General features: G+C 45.2%; 1 protein-coding gene across 16 annotated transcripts in view; it reads left to right on the forward strand.

The window, feature by feature from the left end:
* FBRSL1 (fibrosin like 1) overlaps positions 1 to 20,598 on the forward strand; it is a 720,596-nt gene that overhangs the window by 338,685 nt on the left and 361,313 nt on the right. For 14 of the 16 annotated variants that reach the window (XM_034791650.1, XM_034791643.1, XM_034791653.1 and 11 more), the window contains 2 exons: positions 2,402 to 2,503; positions 18,891 to 18,926. In XM_034791650.1, coding sequence (XP_034647541.1) covers positions 2,402 to 2,503; positions 18,891 to 18,926 — 138 coding nt within the window. The remainder of the gene's footprint in view (positions 1 to 2,401; positions 2,504 to 18,890; positions 18,927 to 20,598) is intronic. The other 2 variants (XM_034791648.1, XM_034791657.1) reach the window with 1 other exon arrangement.

A 20,598-nucleotide genomic window follows, 5' to 3' on the forward strand; every position in this document is an offset into this window, starting at 1 on the left:
TCAAGGATACAGCCAGAGGGAATTTTTATAGCTGAAACAGCAACATCCAGAGAAACTGATTAAAAATCAAGCAGTCAAGCCAGGAGCAACTTCAAGAAACAAGCTTTGGACCAGTTCACTAATCTCCAGATCTGCAGAAAGTGCCCATGAAACCGATGCATCCATTTAGCAGAACTCCTTGTCCTCCTAGTTCAGTCCTGCATGTGGCTCATTAGGGTAATTACTGATGAATTAAAGCAGCTTGGCTCAGCACTCAGGCTGCGGGTGTGTGGGCTCCCCTGCTGGCAGGCAGCAGGTGTAAATGAACAAGATCTGTCAAAAAGGCTGATGACCCTCTTAATTCACAGCAGCAAACGGGGGACAGAGGTAGTACAGCAAGTTTAATAATTGATATTTACTCGGAAAGGTTAATGGCAGCAGTGATGCTGCTAATTTGTTTGCCAGTGCAAGACCTTGTCAGGTTAAATTGTCTCAATTTGTTCCTATGTGTAGGTGTAGTTTCTTTCCTCCAAAGTTTATTAAAGGGAAACAGGTCAGGTGAGGGAACAGGGGGACATACTACTGCTCAAGAAAGATTGTGTTCTCTTCAGTAACAGGCTGGGTGAGACCTTTAACTTCGGAGGTTTTAGTCTTGTTATGTGTTTCTGGTGAATATTTGAGTTTGAGATTAAGGAATTAGTAACATTGGGAATGGTGGACTCTTTTACACTCTCTCTCTCCTCTTCTCCCCTGCCTTTGGACGTGTCCAGATGTGCTGTAATCTCAACCCTGCACGGGACCCTCTCTGAAGCTAAGCAGTATTATATTCTCCAGACTAGCTCAGTAGTTGGCCTCAGTCTGGGAATAGTGCCCTGCACAAACCGAGGCATTTTAACTGCCACAGTACCAAGCGTTGAATGGGGGCTTTGTACAGGGTGTACTAGAGCATTTCACTCTTGAGTGTGTGCACTGAAGCACCTGAGTGTTGTACTGAAGGGCGCTGTCTCCATGGGCATGGAGTGACAATGCCCTCGGAAGGTGCTATCATGTGCTGGAACCACCAGCGAATGTCTCTGGCCATTGAATTGCAGATTATGCAATGAAATTGCACCCAGGGAAACAAGGGCATTTTATGGCCATTAAAAGTACCAATTTGTACAAACCAACATTTTAAATAGTGTAATTTAAATAGAAGCAGACTGATATGAATAGAACCTATTAATAAATTAAACACTTCCTTCCACCCAGTATTTCACAAGGAAATTAACAGAATAATTTGTTAGTAGATGATCCCAGGAATGTGGCAGTGAATGACATTTCAGCTCTGTTCTTCCTCCCCCTTTCCTTTTAGAGTCTTTGCAGAATGAAGTACTGGTATTGCTGTGATTTGAGACATTATCCCTTTCACTTAGTGTTCTAGGTTCAAATGTAATCAAGATCACAAGTGAAAAGGCGATGAGGATGGAAGGATAGCCCAGTGGTTAGGGAACTAGTCTAGGATTTAGGAAACCTATGTTCAATTTCCTGCTCTGCCAGACATCCCTAAGAGGCATTTAGGCTCCTAGTGTGATTTTCAAAAGCATCTAGGCACCTAACACACATTGAAATCCAAGAGGTTTAGGTGTCTAGATGCTTTTTTGAAAATCCTGTTTGGTGTCTAAATACCTTTAAAAATCTGGCCCATAAGCCTCTCTCTGACTCAGTTGCTGATCTGTAAAATGAGGATAAAAGCATTTCCCTACCTCAGAGGGCTAAATACATACATTGTCAGGAAAAATACATTGAAGTTTGTGAGGTAATAGTAGATTTTCGAGAAATGAGTTGATCTGTCTCAGTACAGAACTATGACTTATTTTATTACATAATGTTACTGCATACTGACTGGAGACTCCACAGTAATATATCACACAGTAAATTTTATTCCACATAAATAAGAAGTTTCACTCTATTAGGGAGGTGAGGGGAGCTTTGTTTCTTTTGAGACCCCGATGTACTTCTAAACAAGTAATGGTAGCTCAGTATGGGGATGGGAGCCTTAGACATGTGTATATTAATAATAATTCCACACAGTTAGGAGTATGTTCAATACTGAAGTGGTTGAGGTCTGAATTGAGGTGCATTAGTAGTAGATTGTGAGGGAAATTTGCCTATTGTCTACCTGATCAGAGCTACTTGGCTCAGCCTGTCCCACTTCCCTGAGTGCTAAATTCACCTGTTCCTTGAATGCTAACAGAAAGGGATGCAGAAACAAGTGGGTAAGCCACCCTTTGGAAAAGTCTCATGAACTCAAGAGCATCTTCTCCACACTGCAGTGAAATTATAGGTGTGAACACATTCGAGAAACTGCGTTTGGTGACCTCAGGAACAGTTGATGCAGCAGTGCCTGAAAATCCTCTATTTGTTTTTCGTTTGCTCCCTCTAGATGAAGGTCCCTGCAAGCAGAAGTGGCAGAAATAGCGAAGAAGACAGCATCAGGGAGGCCACAAGCTCTCAGCGGAGCAGCTCGAGGGACCGTCTCAGTGATGTAAGTACCAGAATCAAGCGCTGCTTCATTGCAGCAATTCCCGCTGCTGACATGGCTTTTCATAAATCTCGCTGAACAAATGTTGGCATCCAGAGGTCACTGTGTAATAACTTTTTTTTATGTCATGATTGAATGTTATGGCATAAGTGGTTGAGCTGCCTTGCAAACACTATAATCATGGTGCAAATAATATGATAAGTGAAAGATCAGAGATGGGAAAACAAAATGGAATTGTTATTCCTGAGGGGAAAGATTGAGGTTTTTTTAAAGAAAAAAGTTGTGTAAAAAGCTTTTTACCGATGCTTTTGTTTTTAGCTTCTGCATAGAATTATGGTGGATGCAAAGCTGGCTCACCTATTGTTATGCTTCCTGCCTCTGAAAGATGAGCATTTTTTGAGTGGTGGTGGAGAGCTGCCTTTCTCTCAGGAAACTCAACTCTACGTTGAGTGAAATGTTATGATAAAACAAAAGTAAATGGTGCCTTCGTGTGTAAACACACAAATGGGCTTTTTAGTCACCAAGAAATCAATGGCAGTGCTGGGATAATTTTATGTGAAGGCTTTTTGTGTTAGCAATTAGCATTTCGCCTTCATTAAAACATGATTTTTTACTAATTAGGACCTTTCCCGTTAGGAGAGATTTAAATGAAGAACAATAATCAAACGCTGGCACAAGCATGTCTAAAATATTAAATTTAACATTTCAATGGCAAGCCACAGAAATCCCAGGGCGAGCAGTTTTCATGTTGAGTTCTATTAATGTAAAATATGCTTCATAACTAAAACCTGTCACAGAAAACGGCTCACACCAGCCAAATTCAATTGGACAGTTAATTTAGCTTTAAAATTGAAAACACTACCTCTGCTTCAGGATGCAAAAAGAAGGAGGGGGAAAAAAGCCTTTGATAAGTGTAATGTATTTGCCATTAAGGCTTTCAGAGCCCATTCTACAGGAGAAGAAGGGGGGAAAAAAGAAAGAGGGGAAAAATGGCTCCCACAAATGTGTTTAAAAGCTGAAAGTATTTATTAAAAATGTCAGCAGAAAAGTGCTTCTGGCAGATTAAAGCGGGATTCGGCTTGACAGCTCTGACAGGGAAATGTGACGGGGGAAAATTCTCTCTACATGTTTTGAGTGTGAATGGGGTGCTGTAAACAGCCTACATGGTGGGAGGAAGGGAAAAAAAAAAAAAAGCTGTCCCTGTGATTTGCTTCTAGGATAAAGAATCTGAGCACACTGGAGAAGAAAAAGGGGGGGGAAATCCCTTAAGGGCAAATCATCTTGTGTGTGTGTTTTTGACTGTGTGTGTTTGGACAGTAATAGTCTTTTTTTTTTTTTTTTTCCCATGATTCTCTTCCTCTAGTCATTCTTGACAAGTATGTGATCTGAGGCAGCTGGTAACACTGATGCTGCTCAATACAGCTGGGGGGGGGGGTGAGAATAAAAGATTCAGACCTACCCATTGGTTTGAGTAGTTTAGGTCAAAGTATTTAGATGGCAACTGGTTAGCCAGTGTCACAGGTTCTTGGAGGCGCCTATAACATTGTAGGTGGGGAGAGAGCTATTTTCTCTTCCCACCCACCATCAGGGCGGCGAGTTATATGGGCCCGTGGTGCCCGGGCGCCAGCAATATTCAGAGCAATGGAGGCCCGGCTCCACCAATGTTCGGGGCTGGTTCTCTCTCCCAGCCCCGCCTGCCGCCCCTGCACGCCTCCCCGAGCGTCCCTGCCTATGCCCTGGGCAGCTGCGCCTGGCAGCTCCATGCTGTGCTTGCTCTGCCGGCTCCCGGCATCAACTGCCTCCGCAGGGTCCTAGCGCCCCCCTCCACTAGTGCCAGGGCAGGCTGACCCTGCCCTTCCGCCTCGGATGGACGGACCCTTCCCTTTTCCGGCGGGACCCTCCACCAGCACAGGGGGCCCCCCCCACCAGCAGTCACTGCTCCTGCCCCACGCTGGGCAAGAGGCAGCCCCATCCCCCAGCTACAGTGAGGGGCAGCAGCAGGGGAGGAGGTGCACAGGTGATGGCAACCCCCTTCCCCCTGCACCCACCACAGGGGAGACGAAGGAGCTTCCTGGACCTGAGAGGGGCCCTAGGAGCATGTGCAGTGATAGTGGTGTGAGGTGAGTGCTGCCCCAGCCAGGAGCAGCCTGCCTGCACCCCAAACTCCTCATCCCTGGCCCCACCCCACCCCAGAGTCTGCACCCCCTCACCCCCCAACCGTCTGCCCCATCCTGAGCCCTCTCCTGCACCGTGAACCTCTCATTCCCAGCCCTACCCTACAGTCCCCAGCCCTCTGCCCAAGCCCCCACCTCACACCCCTCATCCCCAGCCTACCCCAGAGCCTGCACATTTTTACATTTTCTTTTAAATCAGCTTACAAGGCGCGGGGGCGGGGGGCGCGGACGCAGATTTGGACCCATTCTGGGCACCTCCAAAAATTATACAAACCTGCCGCCCCTGCCCAAAATGTTACGGCATGAGAGCCTAAAGAATTTGACCTTCATTGAATTTTATTGGGTGTCTAACTCCGTAGGCTTCTCAAGGGAGTTATTCATCCAAGGAAGTTCAGTGTGAGTCGGGTGTTCAACTCTTCCAGGCTCCTTGGAGACTTCCAGCCATGGTGCCTATGGGTAGAAGCATACAGTAGAACTTCACTTATGTTGCTCTAATGACCCAGCGACCCATTACAAATGATGGAATTTTTCCAGTTAGTGACTAATTACATTGTTTGAAGAGCGAGGTTTATGAATCACAAAATGCACTTTGTTCGTTATTTGATGATTGCAGTTCAGTTTTAATTTACTTTTCACAACAATTCATCACAAGGTAGTAAATGTCTGGTAGTCTATTTAGTAACAGTTACAAAGAAAGCCTTCAAAGGCTGCACTGTTGCAATCTGCTGGTACACTTTTGCAGAGAAGTGGGGAAGAAGACCCAAGATTTTTTGTGTGCATGCTATGAGGAGTGTGGATTAACATAGGATTCTACTGTCCATCCGATAAGGCCCCCATATGGCTCTATAGATGCATCTCCTGGCGTATCCTTCAAATGGATGGTGTGCAATTGAACTGACTTGACCCCTTATGTGTGGCACTCAGAGGATTAAACCCCCATCGTGCACTAAAGATGTAAAGGGAAGGGGTTTTATTTTCTTCCCCCTTAGGGGCTGCTGGAGGGATTACAAATTGAGGCTCTGAAACGCAATTGTCCTAGAGCGGTTACTTTTTCTTGCTGACATATCATGCTGCCTCAGGCATCTGGCCCATTGCTTGCTCAGTCTGACTAGCTGTCCTGCTGTTTCTCAGTGTGTTTGGGCTCAAAACAGTCTTGTGATGCCTGCTTTGTAATGCCTTCTTCTCCCACCTCCATCCCTATTAACTTGTAGCAACAACCAGAGTAAATGAAGCAGGTGCTAGCAGATTTGGCTGCTATACCATGGCACAGCAGGTGTGCAGAAGGATGTATGCGTTAAAGTTACTGCTCTGGGAGCACTGTAGGGCCATCACGCACATTCCTTTGTGGCATTCCTTGGCTGCTCCTCTCTCACTTCAGTGCAGTTCTGCATTTAGGAGGTGCTATTAGGAGCAACTTAGTTTCTCTGTATGAATTGTTTCTTGAGATGACTTATTTAACGGGGTGCCAGTAAGATGTGTTTTATTTACATTAATGCATGTCTTTAGTCTCTGATGGACCATGAAGGCAAGAGGTGGCTTGGTCTGTCATGAAATAATTACACCCTATAGGAAACCGAAGTGAAGTGATTGACTGAGTCTCTCTCTCTCTCTCTCACACACACACACACACACACACACACACACACACACACCCATGCACGCCCCCTTTCTCTCACTCACACTCACTCTGCTTTGGCACAGTGAAATTTCCTTGTGGAAAGAGCACTAAAGCTTTATAGTATAACAGTAACACTCTGTGTTGTACAGTGCATCTTTCCAGATGTTGCTGGGAGTGCCGTTTATTATAGATCGTTGAGGGGAAAATGCATATTTTGATCTAGTGAAATTATCTCTGACTGCAAAGGGTTGATTTGCTGGGACTGGTTTCTCATCGATATGATAAGCCTATTATGGGAAAACGAAGTTTTAACCAATGTTTGCATGACAAATAATTCTTTTTTAAAGGGGCGGGGAAGGATGAGAATTTACACTTGTTTGTACTTGGAATGGTCAATGGTAAATTCCCTTTTAATTTATTACAAAGCAAAGGTCTCTGCAACACATGTTCTTGGTGTCCTATCAGGTTCCTTTAGAACACAAAGTCAACAGCTGCTTTCCAAAACAGGATTTTTTTCTGCTATCTTTCATAGTAAGGTAATTGAAAGTTAGCAAAGAACTAAGAGACAGATAAGCCCCATTGCTGCTTGTTGTGTTGACCCAAGTAAAACTGGGAGGTTTGGGTTTTGCTCCCCCTCCCTTCTGTAATTGTCCTAATCTTTTCTGATGTCCCAAACAGTGTAAAAAATCCACACAGACCTTTGTATAATGGCTTTAAAAAAGGTTTTATCTTTTTCTTGACCCATCAGCTTAAGAACTGCCTGAATTTTAATGGATTTTCTCCCTCACTAAATTGAATGGATCGTCCCTCATTATCATTTAAATAGAACCCTCACTCCCTGTGAACGTGGAAAATTTGAATGTGCTAGTAGAGCTGTGATAATTTGAAATATTCGCAAGGTGGGGAGAGGGAGAAGAGGAGGCAGCAGAGGACAGAATTGCTGAATGTAATTGTCATGGATTCTCAATTTTGTTGCCACAAGATGGGAAAATAGACTAATAATTGTCTTCCAACCCTAGTAGAATAGTTGCCCTAGTTAGCTGAAGCTAACACTCTAATTGTCATGGGGGCACCTAGATGAATGAGGATGTATGCAGGGCACAGCAAGGGCTAAATTGAGTGATATACTAAGGCAAAGAGCAAATTGGCAATTATTGGCCCAGCTGAAAAGGTTGGCAGGTGTGCTGCTTTCTCATGAGCCCTTAGGGGGAAATTGGAAATATAAAATATCGACCATAAATACTAGCTGATTAGGAAATATGTTGCAAGAGGTGCTGGCCACTTTAGAGACAAAACTCTCTTTTTCAGGAGATTGACTTTAGGCCGTGCACAAAAATACAAGCCCCTGTAGTAAGTCATTTGGGGCTTTTTCTCTCTTTTCTCCCAGCTGCCTGCTTTGAAAACATTTTTACAATGTAACAAGCAAACAGAAATCCCTGGGTCAAAAAAGCAGAAATGCGGAGTCCATCCCCCCCCGCCGCCCCCTTCCTTGAATGTTTTTGGATCCGTTTTTGGATCAGTGTTTAACATATTACATAGTCGAGATGTGAAATCCTTTCTCCAGTAGAGGTGTACAATAAAGCCCTAGTGATTTTCCAGCTGCACATGTATTGTGAACTGCTTTTCTTTGTGTTCTATCAGGCTTATTGTTTTTCTCCCCTTCATGTTCCTACACTTTGTACTACACTGCCCACTGCTGGGGCAGATGGATGAAAGCAGCTTCAGGTGTAATAGCAAGTGCAATACTGTATGCCAAGCTGGTGATCTATTGGGTATGCCTAGGGCTTAAGTCCTTTCCCAGGACAATGATCAAACATCAGAAGCATAAAAGAATCCTGTGGTCTCCACCCTTATTTGTCCACTTCACAAAACCATCACATAGTTTGGCACATGTTAGTTCACAGTCTTAGCTCGGGATAGAGGAAGGGGTTTGGAAGAGAAATAGTGTAGTGTGCTTACAGGTGAGGAATAAGATGCATTGATAGTGCTCTTTGGGGCTCAGGAATGGAATAGCAAAGGTGATGTAGCCTGGGAAGATGGTGCATTGGAGGAGCTCCATCGGAAGCGTAAACTTCCAATATTTAAACAGTAAGCTCTTTGGGGCAGATGTTCTCCCTTATTTCACATTTATACAGCCGCTGACACAATGGGGTCCTGATCCTGAATGGGGCTGCTGGATGCTGTTGTAATACAAATAAATAGTGCTAGTTGTAATTTAATAGTAGGAGAAATTGCAAGTCAAGTTGGAGGTGCATTCACGTGCTGTTGTGGAGCTGAGGAATGGCTAGCAGAGGACAGTGCAAGTCAGGAGTTGGATGCATTAACAAAGCTTATGTGGGAGGACAGGAATAACAGAAGGTATCGTCAGTTGAGATAGAAGTATGCTGGCAGAGTTGCGTATGGAAAGTTGCATAGCATCTGAAATTTTTTTTAGCATCCTCATGTTTTCTTGATTGACTATTGATCTGGCCCCAGAGGGAGAGCAACAGTGCTGAAATGGATGTATGCACAGATGCCTACCAGCCAAGGCCTGCCTATGGATAATGGTCACGAGAGAGCCAATTTAGAAGCCCCACACCATGACTGTACGCTGAGCAGAGACTCACTAACAGAGCTATGGACAGGATTATAGTAAAGGAGGAGCAAGGTTTAACAGGGGTGAAAGCAAGGTCATGAAAAGGAAAGAGGATTTAGCTGAGTTGGGAGAGAAGGGAGAGGGTCTTTTATTACAGGGGGAAGTGTGACCTTACAATGTTAGCCCAAGCCTCGGAATTGAGAACTTCTGAAGCAGAGTCGCAGTTCTTCCGCTGACTTCCTGCGTGGCCTGGGCCAAGTCATCTTGGGCCTGACTTTGAGAAGGGCTTAGCATCTAAGGGTGTGTCTGCACTGTAAAGGAAAACTTGTGGTGCCAAGACTCAGAGGCCAGGTCAACTGACTTAGGCTCGTGAGGCTTGGGCTAAAAATAGCAGCGTAGACATTCCCACTCGGGCTGGAGCCCAGGCTCTGAGACCCTCCCAGCTCGTCCAATTTCAGAGCCCAGGCTCTAGCCCAAGGGGGAACGTCTACACTGCTACTTTTAGCCCCACAACCTGAACCCCTTGAGCCCAAATCAATGGACCTGGCCTCTAAGACTTGGTGCCGTGGGTTTTTCTTTGCAATGTAGACATACCCTATAGCTCCAGTTGAACTCAGTGAAAACTGCTGGGTGCTCAGGGCCCAGATTTCTCAGCTGAAGTTTCCCCATGTGTGAAATGGGGAAACACATTTTACTGACTGGCTTTTGCAGGGTGATATGAGGATGAATTATACTGATTTGTATAGCGCTCTTTGAGAAATGCTAGATAAGAGTGGAGTGGTGTTATTTGGGAGGTGGGTACACTGTACTGGTAACCCCAAAAGTTATCAAACCATGACCCCATAAATGATGAGATTGGCTTAAAAATCATGATTTTTAACCCAAAATAGTAAATTTGGGGTTATTTAATGTTGCTTCTTGGTTTTTGACCCTCGAGGATGCTTTTGAGTCACATTTTCAAGCTTTTCTCTGCAAGTATGAGTACTAGAAACTTGCTTCTTTTAAAACAAATGTAAGTTTAGATTCTTATATAATGAGTTGTTTCTAGGTGCTGGGGCTCTAAACAAAGCCTCAAACATTGCAAAAATTGTGAGAGTTGGTAACACTTGTTACCCAAGCTGAACCTGTAGTGAGATTTGCAGCAGCCTGCGTTGAATATGGAGGGAGGAGCCCAGGTTTCAGGAGGGCAGAGTTTTGTAGGAGGCACCAAAAATCCAGTCTGTTTGCACATGGCTTGAATGCCAGTTGCAGTTGTAGCATTTCTAAATAGTTCTCTCAATAAAAACCAGTTTAGTTTTAGAAACAGTCATCTCATGTTATTGCCCAGAATGCAGTATATGAAGTAAGGTTCACACATCACCAGGGATCCTAGTTTCCATGATAAAAAAAAGCAAAATTCTCCGATTTTTTAAAAAAAACAAATCCGCATTTTTCTGCGATTAAAATGAAACGCTGAACCAGGGGTCGGCAACCAGGGGTCAGCACGGGCAAGGGATGTGCTGGCCGTGGCTTCCCGCCACCCCCATTGGCCTGGGACAGCGAACCGTGGCCAGTGGGAGCCGTGATAGGCCAAACCTGCCAATGCAGCAGGTAAACAAACTGACCCGGCCCGCCAGGGTACTTACCCTGGCGAGCTGCGTGCCAGAGGTTGCCGACCCCTGCGCTGAACTTTAGTTTCTCTAGCCACACTGTATATATAGTTATCAGTTGAACACAATGATGTATTGTAAGTTGAGAGCCAGAGCCCTGCTACCCAGAGCTGACAGCAGATCCCTGCCCATTCTCCTGATTATCCGAATGTTTTATTATCCGATCCAGCCCCGGTACCATTTAGATTGGATAACTGTATATGTTTATTTTTTTCACAAAATGTAAAAACTTAAGATTCTCTGTAAAAATGCAAATTCTGTGTTTTTCCATGGCAAATGGCTTTCTAGGATCCATCTGACCATCACTAGTCCTCAGTTCTCTTTCCTTGTCCTTTCTGTGGCTGCTAGTGCTGGGATTCTAATATCCTCTTTCATAGGAGGCTCTCTTTTTCCTAAAGGCTTGTCAAGCCAATTACAGAAATTTAGAACTTACGTAATTTTGTATCCATTAAGAAATCCGTTTAGTTTTTAACTGTTGCAAACATTGAAACCCCTTTGTTTATACGAGCATATAAAATGGGAAAATTAAAGAGAGAAGATGAATCAAGTTTTGCATAACATCCAGAAATCACATTGTGGTGTGGTTATCCAGGCAGGTCCTGGTTTCTAATCTGAATGAATACTTGACGCACTGTCTGACGTTTGGCAAGTCAATTGACCTCATTGCATTAGCACAGAGAGGGGTGTGACTAATTGCATAAAGATGCTCCTGGTTAAACTACAGGCTTATTCCCGGCCTCTGTTGTCCCCTCCCTCCCATCCAAAGAGTGAGGTCTGGTTTTTAAAGCCCATCCTGGGAAATAGAAATACTAGATCCCACCAGTATTTAAAGGCTGAAGTTGAACTAACATGATGGTGATAAGAGTGTTATAAATGCCTGGATGGATAGATGGAGAATTTTGCCTCCTTGTATCTCAACTCATCCTGCCTATAAAACTGGATAAATGGCATGGGGCCGTCTGAGGTAAGTTGCCCTGAATAGAAATTAAACCAAAAATTAGTTTTATCAGGATTATTTATTAATTCTTCTCAGTGCTGGCTAACAACATCATGCTGTATGGACTGTGGGGAAGATAAATTTGGACCTGTGTTCCAGAGAGGAGAAGGATAGTTCAGAGATTAGGGCACTAGCCTAGGAGTTAGGAGATCCAGGTTCAGTTCCCTGCTCTGTCATGGACTTCCAGTATCACTTTGGGCAAGTGACTTAGACTGGGCTCCACAAAGGTACTTAAGTGCCACTGTGATCCACAAAATTCCTGCTCAGCTGCCGCCTAATCCTAAAGTCACTCAGCGGCTGAGTTTTTGCAGTAACAGCTCCCTAAGTGCCTATGTTCTTGCCTCTGAGCACGCACAATGCTGCCTCCCTCTAGGCACCCAGACATCTGTCTCCTGCCGAAGCCCCAAAGGGACTCTCAAACTGGGAAAGACAGGCATTCGGCCACCTAAGTTGCATGCAGGGCCTGATCTGGTGGGCCTGCTCTGAGGCTGGGGGTGGTGGGGTAGGAGGGATTTGAACAGGGATCTGCCACCTCTCGGGTGAGTGCTCTAACCACTAGACTATTGAGTCATTCAAGCTCTATCTCTGGCTCAATTAATATTTAATTATTAAATTATTTAATTAAGTGGAACAACTTTAATAGGAGAGACTGAGGGAGACCCATATGAGACTATTCCATAGCCTGGTGGTTAGAGCACTCACATTCAAGGTGGCAAATGCCTTCTTTTCCTCAGGCGGAATGGGGAATTGAATCCAGGGTATCCACATCCCGGGTGAATACCCTATTCACTAGGCTAAAAGTTACAAGGGAGGTTTCCTTCTACCTGGCAGTTTGATATGGAGTTAGAAGTCCCCTGAGCATGTCTAGTGGATTGGGTCCTGTATGCAACTTAGGTGGCCCAATGCCCATCGTCTCCCAGTTCATGAATCGCTAGCAGAGATAGGCACTGGACTTAGGCACTGAACTCTGAAAGAGGGGCAGGGCTTAGCACACACCGATCTTGTTGGCATCTGCCATTGGCTAGCTTTGGCCCTAATTTTGTGGATCCCTCGTTTTGTGGATCTCATTCTAAGAGTACTGTCTCTCCCCATCCATTCTATAGGAGCCTAGGCGTCCAACTCTGGCTTTGTGGATAACAGTGTTCCTGTGATTTTCTAGGAGTTCTAAGAGTTGGGCGACACTCAGTGTCACAACCTCCAAGTCTCTCATGTGTATTTGGGCCTTAGCCTTTCTGTGCCTCAGTTCCCCATCTGTAGAATGGGAATAAGAGCACTTCCATTCCTCACAGAAGTGTTCTGAGGATAAGTACATTAAAGATTGTGAGCTGCTCAGATACTATAGTGATGGGGACTATGCAAATTTCATAGATAAAAAGGACAGATTAACTCTATTTGGTATTAAGCTTTTCTGACCCCAATTTTTAATCTATGTCATGACTCTCTTACCCAAACTATCAAAGGGGATATCTCTTTTGCTTAATGAAAATACAGTGGGATGAAGACATTTGTATTGCTAGAGAGAGAGTAACTCTTAATAGACGTTCTTAAAATCCAGCTAAAGATCTTTGGCACAATCATAGTTTTGTCATGATTCTCCCCCACCCCAAATTACAAGCAATGCAGTGTTTGTCAGGAATAAAATAACTTTTGAAAACAAAATTAGAGTGACAGGATGGCTCGAGAGTATTGGTAAGCGGATAATAAAGCCTTTCAAATCTAATGGGTACATCTACATTGCAAAAAACACAACCCAGGGCAGCAAGTCTGAGCACGGATCAACTGACTTAGGCTCACGGGGTCAGGGCGTATGCGCGACAGGGCTAACAATTGCAGTGTGGATGTTTGGGCCTGGGCTGGAGCTCTGAAGCCTGTTGAAGACAGGGTGGATCTCAGAGCTCAGGCTCCAGCTTGAGTGGGAACATCTATGTTGCTATTTTTAACCACGTAGCAGGAGCCTACCTGAGACTCACTGCAGTGGAGGTTTGTTTTTCAGTGTAGATGTACCCAAAGTCAATGGTTCAACTCCATTCAAGGTTGGAAAATCACTGGAAGGCATTTGACACCTTGTTTGTGACCTACATGGAAAGAATTATTGCTTGCATCTCTGTTCCTTATGGACAGGTGCCCGTATTAAAGTGTCATCCTATCACAATTAATGCTAATTGGCACCCTCGTTGGCAGACAGGCATAGGATTAACTGGGCACGAATTACCCTCTTGCGTCTTAGATGTCACCCCTCTAGAGCAGGGTAGACACAGTTTAGTGGGCAATATGAAGAAGTTTGCACTGCTAGTTGTTTCACAAATGACTTATTTGTACCGTTTGTTTACTACTTTGTGTTTCTCAGAGCTTGCCCAATGAAATTCACACCAAAAAATCACGTCTCTTTCATTTTCAGGCAGCACAGTAGTGCAGCATTATGTCATTTGGGTTGCAAACCAGGGGAAATGCTTATTTGGTAAAAACAAAACTAAAACAAGATAAAATGATTCGCTTTGATTTGAGTGGGAGAGGCCTATATTCTTGAAACTGGTGCTCCCAGTTCTGTTTCTGCTGACAGTCATGTCTTTGTGTATGCAGCGATGATTCATTACATAAGGGTTGAGTAAAGGCTTCAGGATTGGGGCCTGTCGGTGTGTTTAAATGGATTATCCTGAGGTAAAATCAAAAGAATCTCATTCTAGGAATGCAGATCAAAATGCATGGATATTACTCTGGTACTCTCACGGCACTTATCATTTGGGGCTTTTAGAGGTTCTGAATGCCGCAGTTGGATATGGATTGTTTTTAAAGAACTTAGAATGTTCCTGGTTCTCCCAGAAAACAACAAAAGTCAGGCCTATATTAGGGGACGTCCATGCAAACTGCTGTGGAAGCGGGGCTCTTGGACTCACATGAGTCTAAAAAATATATGAGATGTTGGAAGGGATGTTAAGAATTAGATCCAAAGTGTTACCAATGACTAGCTTTATATATGCAGTGAAAAGTCTATAACAGAAAAATATCCTTTTCCTGGTCCAGGAAATGTTAATATTAAATTTGGAGCGGGGGGGGGGGGGAAGTATCTTTGTAACAGTGAGCTTTTTAGCTGTGAAAAATGTCAACGAAGTGGCATTCGATCATCATTATTTCAGGTACAACATATTATGCACTGATTGCTGCTTTTGTCTTTTTAAAACAAAGGATGCTCTGAGCTGCATTTAAAATCCCATAAGGGAGCTGGTAATGAAACCTCCTGTTCTTCCGTTTTGCTAAACTCCTTGTCAGTGTCTGTATTTAAACTGAAAGGTCAAGAGAGTTAATACAGCCCCCCTCCCTCACCTCCCTACTGAGCAAATATGTTGCCTCCTTCTCAGTTCTTTGTATGCCTTATTTTTTATGTTTGATATGTTGACTATATGGGCAAGCTATCAAATTGGCAGAACAGGTAATGTAATTTATCTGCTGAATATCTTTCTGCAAATGGGGTGATGTTATTAACATTATGATGAGTTCCCTGGTTTTTAGTTTATTAGTATTTGGGGGTTGTTGGGGTGTGTGTTTGTTTGTTTGTTTGTTTTTGGTAGCAGCTCAGAAATCCCATAAATGCTACTGCCCTTCATTTCATCACTCAGTAGCTTTATTTCCAGCCACTTTATATTAAAAGACTTATTTATAACCCTGAACCCTTAGTAATGTTTAGAGGCAGAGGTCAGATCTGTGTGTAATATGTGACAGGCTAAAGCCTAAACATTGTAAACAATTTAATTTATGTTACTGCTGTCAGAGAGCTCTCAGTCAAAGCTTCACTGTTCGTATGCAGCTTGGAAGCCTAGGATCTGGGGATATCTGAGTTGCGTGGCTTCTGTTAGTAAGCATGTGGAGTGGTAATACAGAGTAGTAGTTGTTAAATTACAGAGGGAAGTGGGGATCACCACTGATTACAATTTTGCAGTCACCTAGCATTAAAAACGCAGGATGTCGGTGCTTTGTAACCTTCTGGTAATGTGGTAAATGATTCCCGTCATAGCTGCAGTGTGACAAGCAAGTCCTCAAGTTAAACCTTCAACAAGCTGGACTTGGGACAGAATGGGTGGGTTTTCTCTCATGCTTTTCTACTCCACATCTAAGCTATATCAAGGCATCTGGGACCATTAGATTATCTCAGAAATGGGCAACTATGACTCCTGGATTCTATCTTGAGCTCTTCCACTAACTGCTCTGTCATGTTGGGCAGTTCTCTTAACCTTTGTATAACTGGGTGTACCCTGCGTGTAAAAGGGGGTTAATAAAACATAGCTATCTTGTAAAGCCTCCTCAGACCATGCCAATTGCTGGAGGACTGGCTGGTCACATGGTGTTTGTTCCTTTTCTTGGCTTCCAGCTGCTTCTAGCAGGGGCCTGGAGCAGCAGCTGGGAACAAGAAGAAGGAACCAGCCTAGTTGCCTCTATTAGGGTTCAGTGTTATAAAAGAGGAGGAGTAGAGGTATCAGCCACAGAGGGAGAGTAAAGTCCACCGAAACAGGCAATGAGACAGCTCAACAACATATCCAGAGGGAGAAAAGGACCAGGTGGCTGGGCAGTCTGTCCAGTGAAGCAGAGGAGAAAGGGAATCAAGTGGCAGAGTAGCGTGTGCAGGGGAGAGGAGAGTAGGGGCTCCGAGACATGGAGAAGTATGGGCAGGGGAAGGGGGTGGATTAGAGCAGATGGGAGGAGGGAGCTGAAATGAAGAGCGAATTTACAGTAAGGTTTAATTGTACTCAAAAGGGACAGGACTTCCGAAAGCTGCTTAAGATAGATCAGAGCATTCCCAGTATTGCTGTTCCATGTAAGTGCAGTTATCACAAGGGAGCTATCACAATGAAGAATGGGAAGAGGAGGTGGTTTGTTCAATCACTGGCCGGCGTAGAGGGGGTTTGCTCGGTTGTGAGCGGGAGGAGAGGTCTGGCTGCATGATCTTAAGTGGAAGGGGAGGTGGTCCATGAGACAATCTGTCTGGCCCCAATTCAAGATTCCCAAGGGCAGGTCTACACTTAAAATGGTGCATCAATTCAGCTGTAACGCTTAAGTGAAGACACTCCTATGCCAATGGGAGAGTTTCTCCCGTTGGCGTAGTTAGCTACGACCTCTCACAGAGGTGGATTATGTCGACAGGACAAGCTCTCCCGCCGACATAGCGCTGTCTACACTGGGGGTTAGGTCGGTGTAACTACATCACTTAGGGGTGTGGATTTTTCATTAAATCTGAAGTGTAGACGTGGCCCAAGTGTCTGCTTAAGTCCCTTGAGGTATGTCTACACTGCAATCAGAGGCTAACCCAGGGGTCTCAAACATGTGGCCTGCGGGCCGCATGCGGCCCGCCAAGCTCCCCACGCCACTCCCCGTCCCTTTGCCTACCCGTGGGATTGCCTCCTGATGCTGCAAGCGCTGCGCTGCTCTCTGAAGCAGCAGGCAGCATGCCCCTTTGGGCCGGGAGAAGGGGGAGGGAGGCAGAGGGCTCCAGCATTGCCTCCTTCCAGGCACCGCCCCCCACAGCTCCCATGGGCTGGAAACAGGGAACCGCGGCCAATGGGAGCTTTGTGGGAGGTACCTAGAAGAGCAGCAAGAGCCGCACAAGCAGAGAAGCCTGAGCCCCTCCGCCTACCCCAGGGGCTGCAGGGACACGGTTCCAGCTGCTTCCTGGAACGGAGCAGCACGGAGCCGGGGCCAAGGAAGGCAGGGAGCCTGCCCTGGCCCCAGTGAGCGCCGCTGCCACCCCGGAGCTGCTCTAGGTAAGCGGCACCAGGCTGGAGCTCACACCTTGATCCCCTTCTGGACCCCCAACTCCCTGCCCTGAGCCCCCTGCCACATCCCACACCCCAACTCCCTGCCCTGAGCCCCCTGCCACATCCCACACCCCAACTCTCTGCCCTGAGCCCCCTGCCACATCCCACACCCCAACTCTCTGCCCTGAGCCCCCTGCCACATCCCGCACCCCTCCTGCACCCCCAACTCCCTGCCCTGAGCCCCCTGCCACATCCCGTACCCTTCCTGGACCCCCAACTCCCTGAGCCCCCTGCCACATACCACACCCCTCCTGCACCCCCAACTCCCTGCCCTGAGCCCCCTGCTACATCCCGCACCACTCCTGCACTCCCTGCCCTGAGCCACCTGCTGCACCCTGCACCCGACCCCCTGCTGCACCCCTCACACCAACTCCCTGCCCTGAGCACCCTGCACACCTCTTGCACCTCAACTCCCTGCCCTCAGCCCCCGCTGCACCCTGCACCCTTTCTGCACCCCCTGGGGGCAGCGTTGGGGTGGGGACTTCAGGGAAGGGATTGGAATGGGGCAGGGAAGGGGTGGGGCAGGGGCGGGGCCTAATTGGAAGGAGTGGAGTGGGGGCGGGGCCAGAGGCAGCGGCAGGGGTGGGGGGAGTTCAGTGATGCGGCCCTCGGGCCAATGCACTAGTTCTCATGCGGCCCTAGGGGTCATCTGAGTTTGAGATCCCTGGGCTAACCTGTGCTGCCAAACTTCTCTGTTATTGTAATTCACACGAGCTAGATCAAAGCTACCTTGAATATGTCTGCACAAGGATGACCAGATAGCAAGGGTGAAAAATCGGGACAGGAGGTGGCAGGGGGTAATTGGCACCTATATAAGACAAAGCCCCAAATATCGGGAATGTCCCTATAAAATCGGGACATCTGGTCACCCTAGTCTGCACTTGCTGCTGTCACACCTTTGATTGCAGTGTAGAAATACCCTTTGAAGTCAAACTTAGGGCATGGCTACACTAGAGTGTTTACAGGGCGCAGCTGCACCCACCTTTCGTCGGCTTAACTACTCCAGCCCCCGTGAGTGGCAGTCGCTATGTCGGTGGGAGAAGCTGTCCACACCATCGCTTATGTCGGTGTAACTTATGTCACTTGGGGTGTGTGTGTGTGAATAAATCACCCCCCTGAGCGACATAAATTACACCGACATAAGCTGTAGTGTAGACATAACCTTAAATTCTGTACTGGATAGGGATGAATTTAAGCACTTCCTGATTACATTCTTGAATCGGGGCTTCTGCTAAGATGTGGGCCACATTATGAATAAATGTGAGAGACTCCACCTCAATTGAAAAGAGCTATTGAACCCCAAATAACCCCCCCCACACACACACACAATATAGTTTGTCACAATTTAAGTATTAAAATAGCCTTTGAGCCAGCACCTGTAAATGCTCTTTGACTGTTACAAAGTGACTGGGGCAGCAACATGGAGAATGCCAGAAAATAACTGAAGAGGTGCTTAGTTGTAAAGTTTCCCCCCAAAAAATTGGGTTGGGGGGGAAATCTCACAATGTTACTTATATTACATTACACATAATCTCTCGCATTACTTATTGTGGCATATTGTTTCCTCCTACAGAGTTCTGCTCAATCGCTTTCAGGAAGAGGCTATTCCGTAAGTCATTTTACAGCTAATTCTTTCACTATTGTTGCTGTTGATTGCAGAGGTTTATATTACCTGTTGCATATCCACTGACACTAAGGGAATACAAAACATGAAAAATAAGCTTTGAGCAAAGCACTGTCTTGTGTTTCTAGCAAGAGAAACCTTCTGCACAAGAGAGAACGCTGAATTGCCTATTTTCAGGTCTCTGGAATTTTGTTTTCTTCATGTTCCCCCACCCCTCCACCCCCCAACTACTTTTGACTAGTCAATCAGGTAATGAAAATTTAAGAAATAAAAAGGAGATTTTCTAAGATAGATGCCTGTCTCCCATTGATTTTCTAACTACCCCTTTGTGCCTTTGAAAATATTCCACCCAAAACCAAACCAAACAAATGTTAAATTCTCTTGCTGGCAAACACTGTGCTGTATAACTGATCAGAACAGAATAAATCTTACTTGATTTGAAAACCAGGTAGCATGATTGTTTTTGCCTCCAGTAAACCAGGATGCCATAATTATAGGCAATGTTATAGGCCCTGAGGTTCAAAAGTAGATGCATGCAGATGCAGTTCCACAATGGTTTTTAACTGGCCATTTGTATGTGCAGATACTTGAAGTGACTTGTATGCACAACAATGGTATTTTTCCGTGTAGATGTGATGCACTCGTTTGTACATGTGCCTTGCACTCATCCACCTGAAAATCGGGCCTACAAGTGTGTTGTATGGAATTTATATGAGACAAGAGACACACAGGTATACGTTTATTGAAGACCTCACTAAAGTCCTGGATTTGTATTACACACAACTCTTAGGAGAAATGTATGGCATTCAGATGCATGTAATGACATTGCTGGTCTCCTATCAAGTCATGTGTTCTCTGATTACTGGTGCAGAGGTTGTAAGTGAAGTTGTATGATGATCTGAATTAGAAGTGTGTTAACCCATTTAACAATCCCTACATATACTAACGGGCAGTAGGCACTCCTGTTGCAAGTTCATCACGATGTAAGTTTTATCTTCTAGGTGAATGACACGGAATGTGTGTCTTATATCAAGAGCCACCGCTGCTTCCTTTTAACAATATAGTTTAAAAAGGGGGGCAGGTTGTTACATATTATTTATGAGGTTGATGTAACAACCTGACACAGAGCCTTTCAAAGTAATTGAGAATGATTCTTTTTAATGATGTATGTTGTACATTTGTCCATTTGACACGAGGGGGAGAGAGAGAGATTATCTGAGTAATGTGATGGAACCTGTGCGTGTCCAGCTGGTGTGATGTACACATTAACATTGGGAAGCTGTAAGATCTGTCCCAGTTTCAGAGTGACAGCATCACACACATACTCTTGTGACAGAGGCACAATGGCAGTGTGAAGTGCATTGGCATGATAGTATCTCATGATTTGGAGTCTAAAGGCTTTACAAATAATATTTTGGTGACGTCAGCTGATGTTGACATGCATCTCAAATATCTTGCAATCAAAATATTTATTGTATCTCAGGTGAGTATCATTGCTTAACTCACTTGCTGCGTGAGATCTTTTGCTCTAGCATGAAGACTCAAATGTACGTGTGGAAAATAGAGCAATCTCCCATACATATGAAGGGCTGGATCCATCTAGACTGAAAACTCTTTGGGCTATGTCTTCTGTAAAGTGCCATGCATGCCTATGGCA

Source organism: Trachemys scripta, chromosome 15, assembly GCF_013100865.1.
Source record: "Trachemys scripta elegans isolate TJP31775 chromosome 15, CAS_Tse_1.0, whole genome shotgun sequence".
NCBI lineage: Eukaryota > Metazoa > Chordata > Testudines > Emydidae > Trachemys > Trachemys scripta.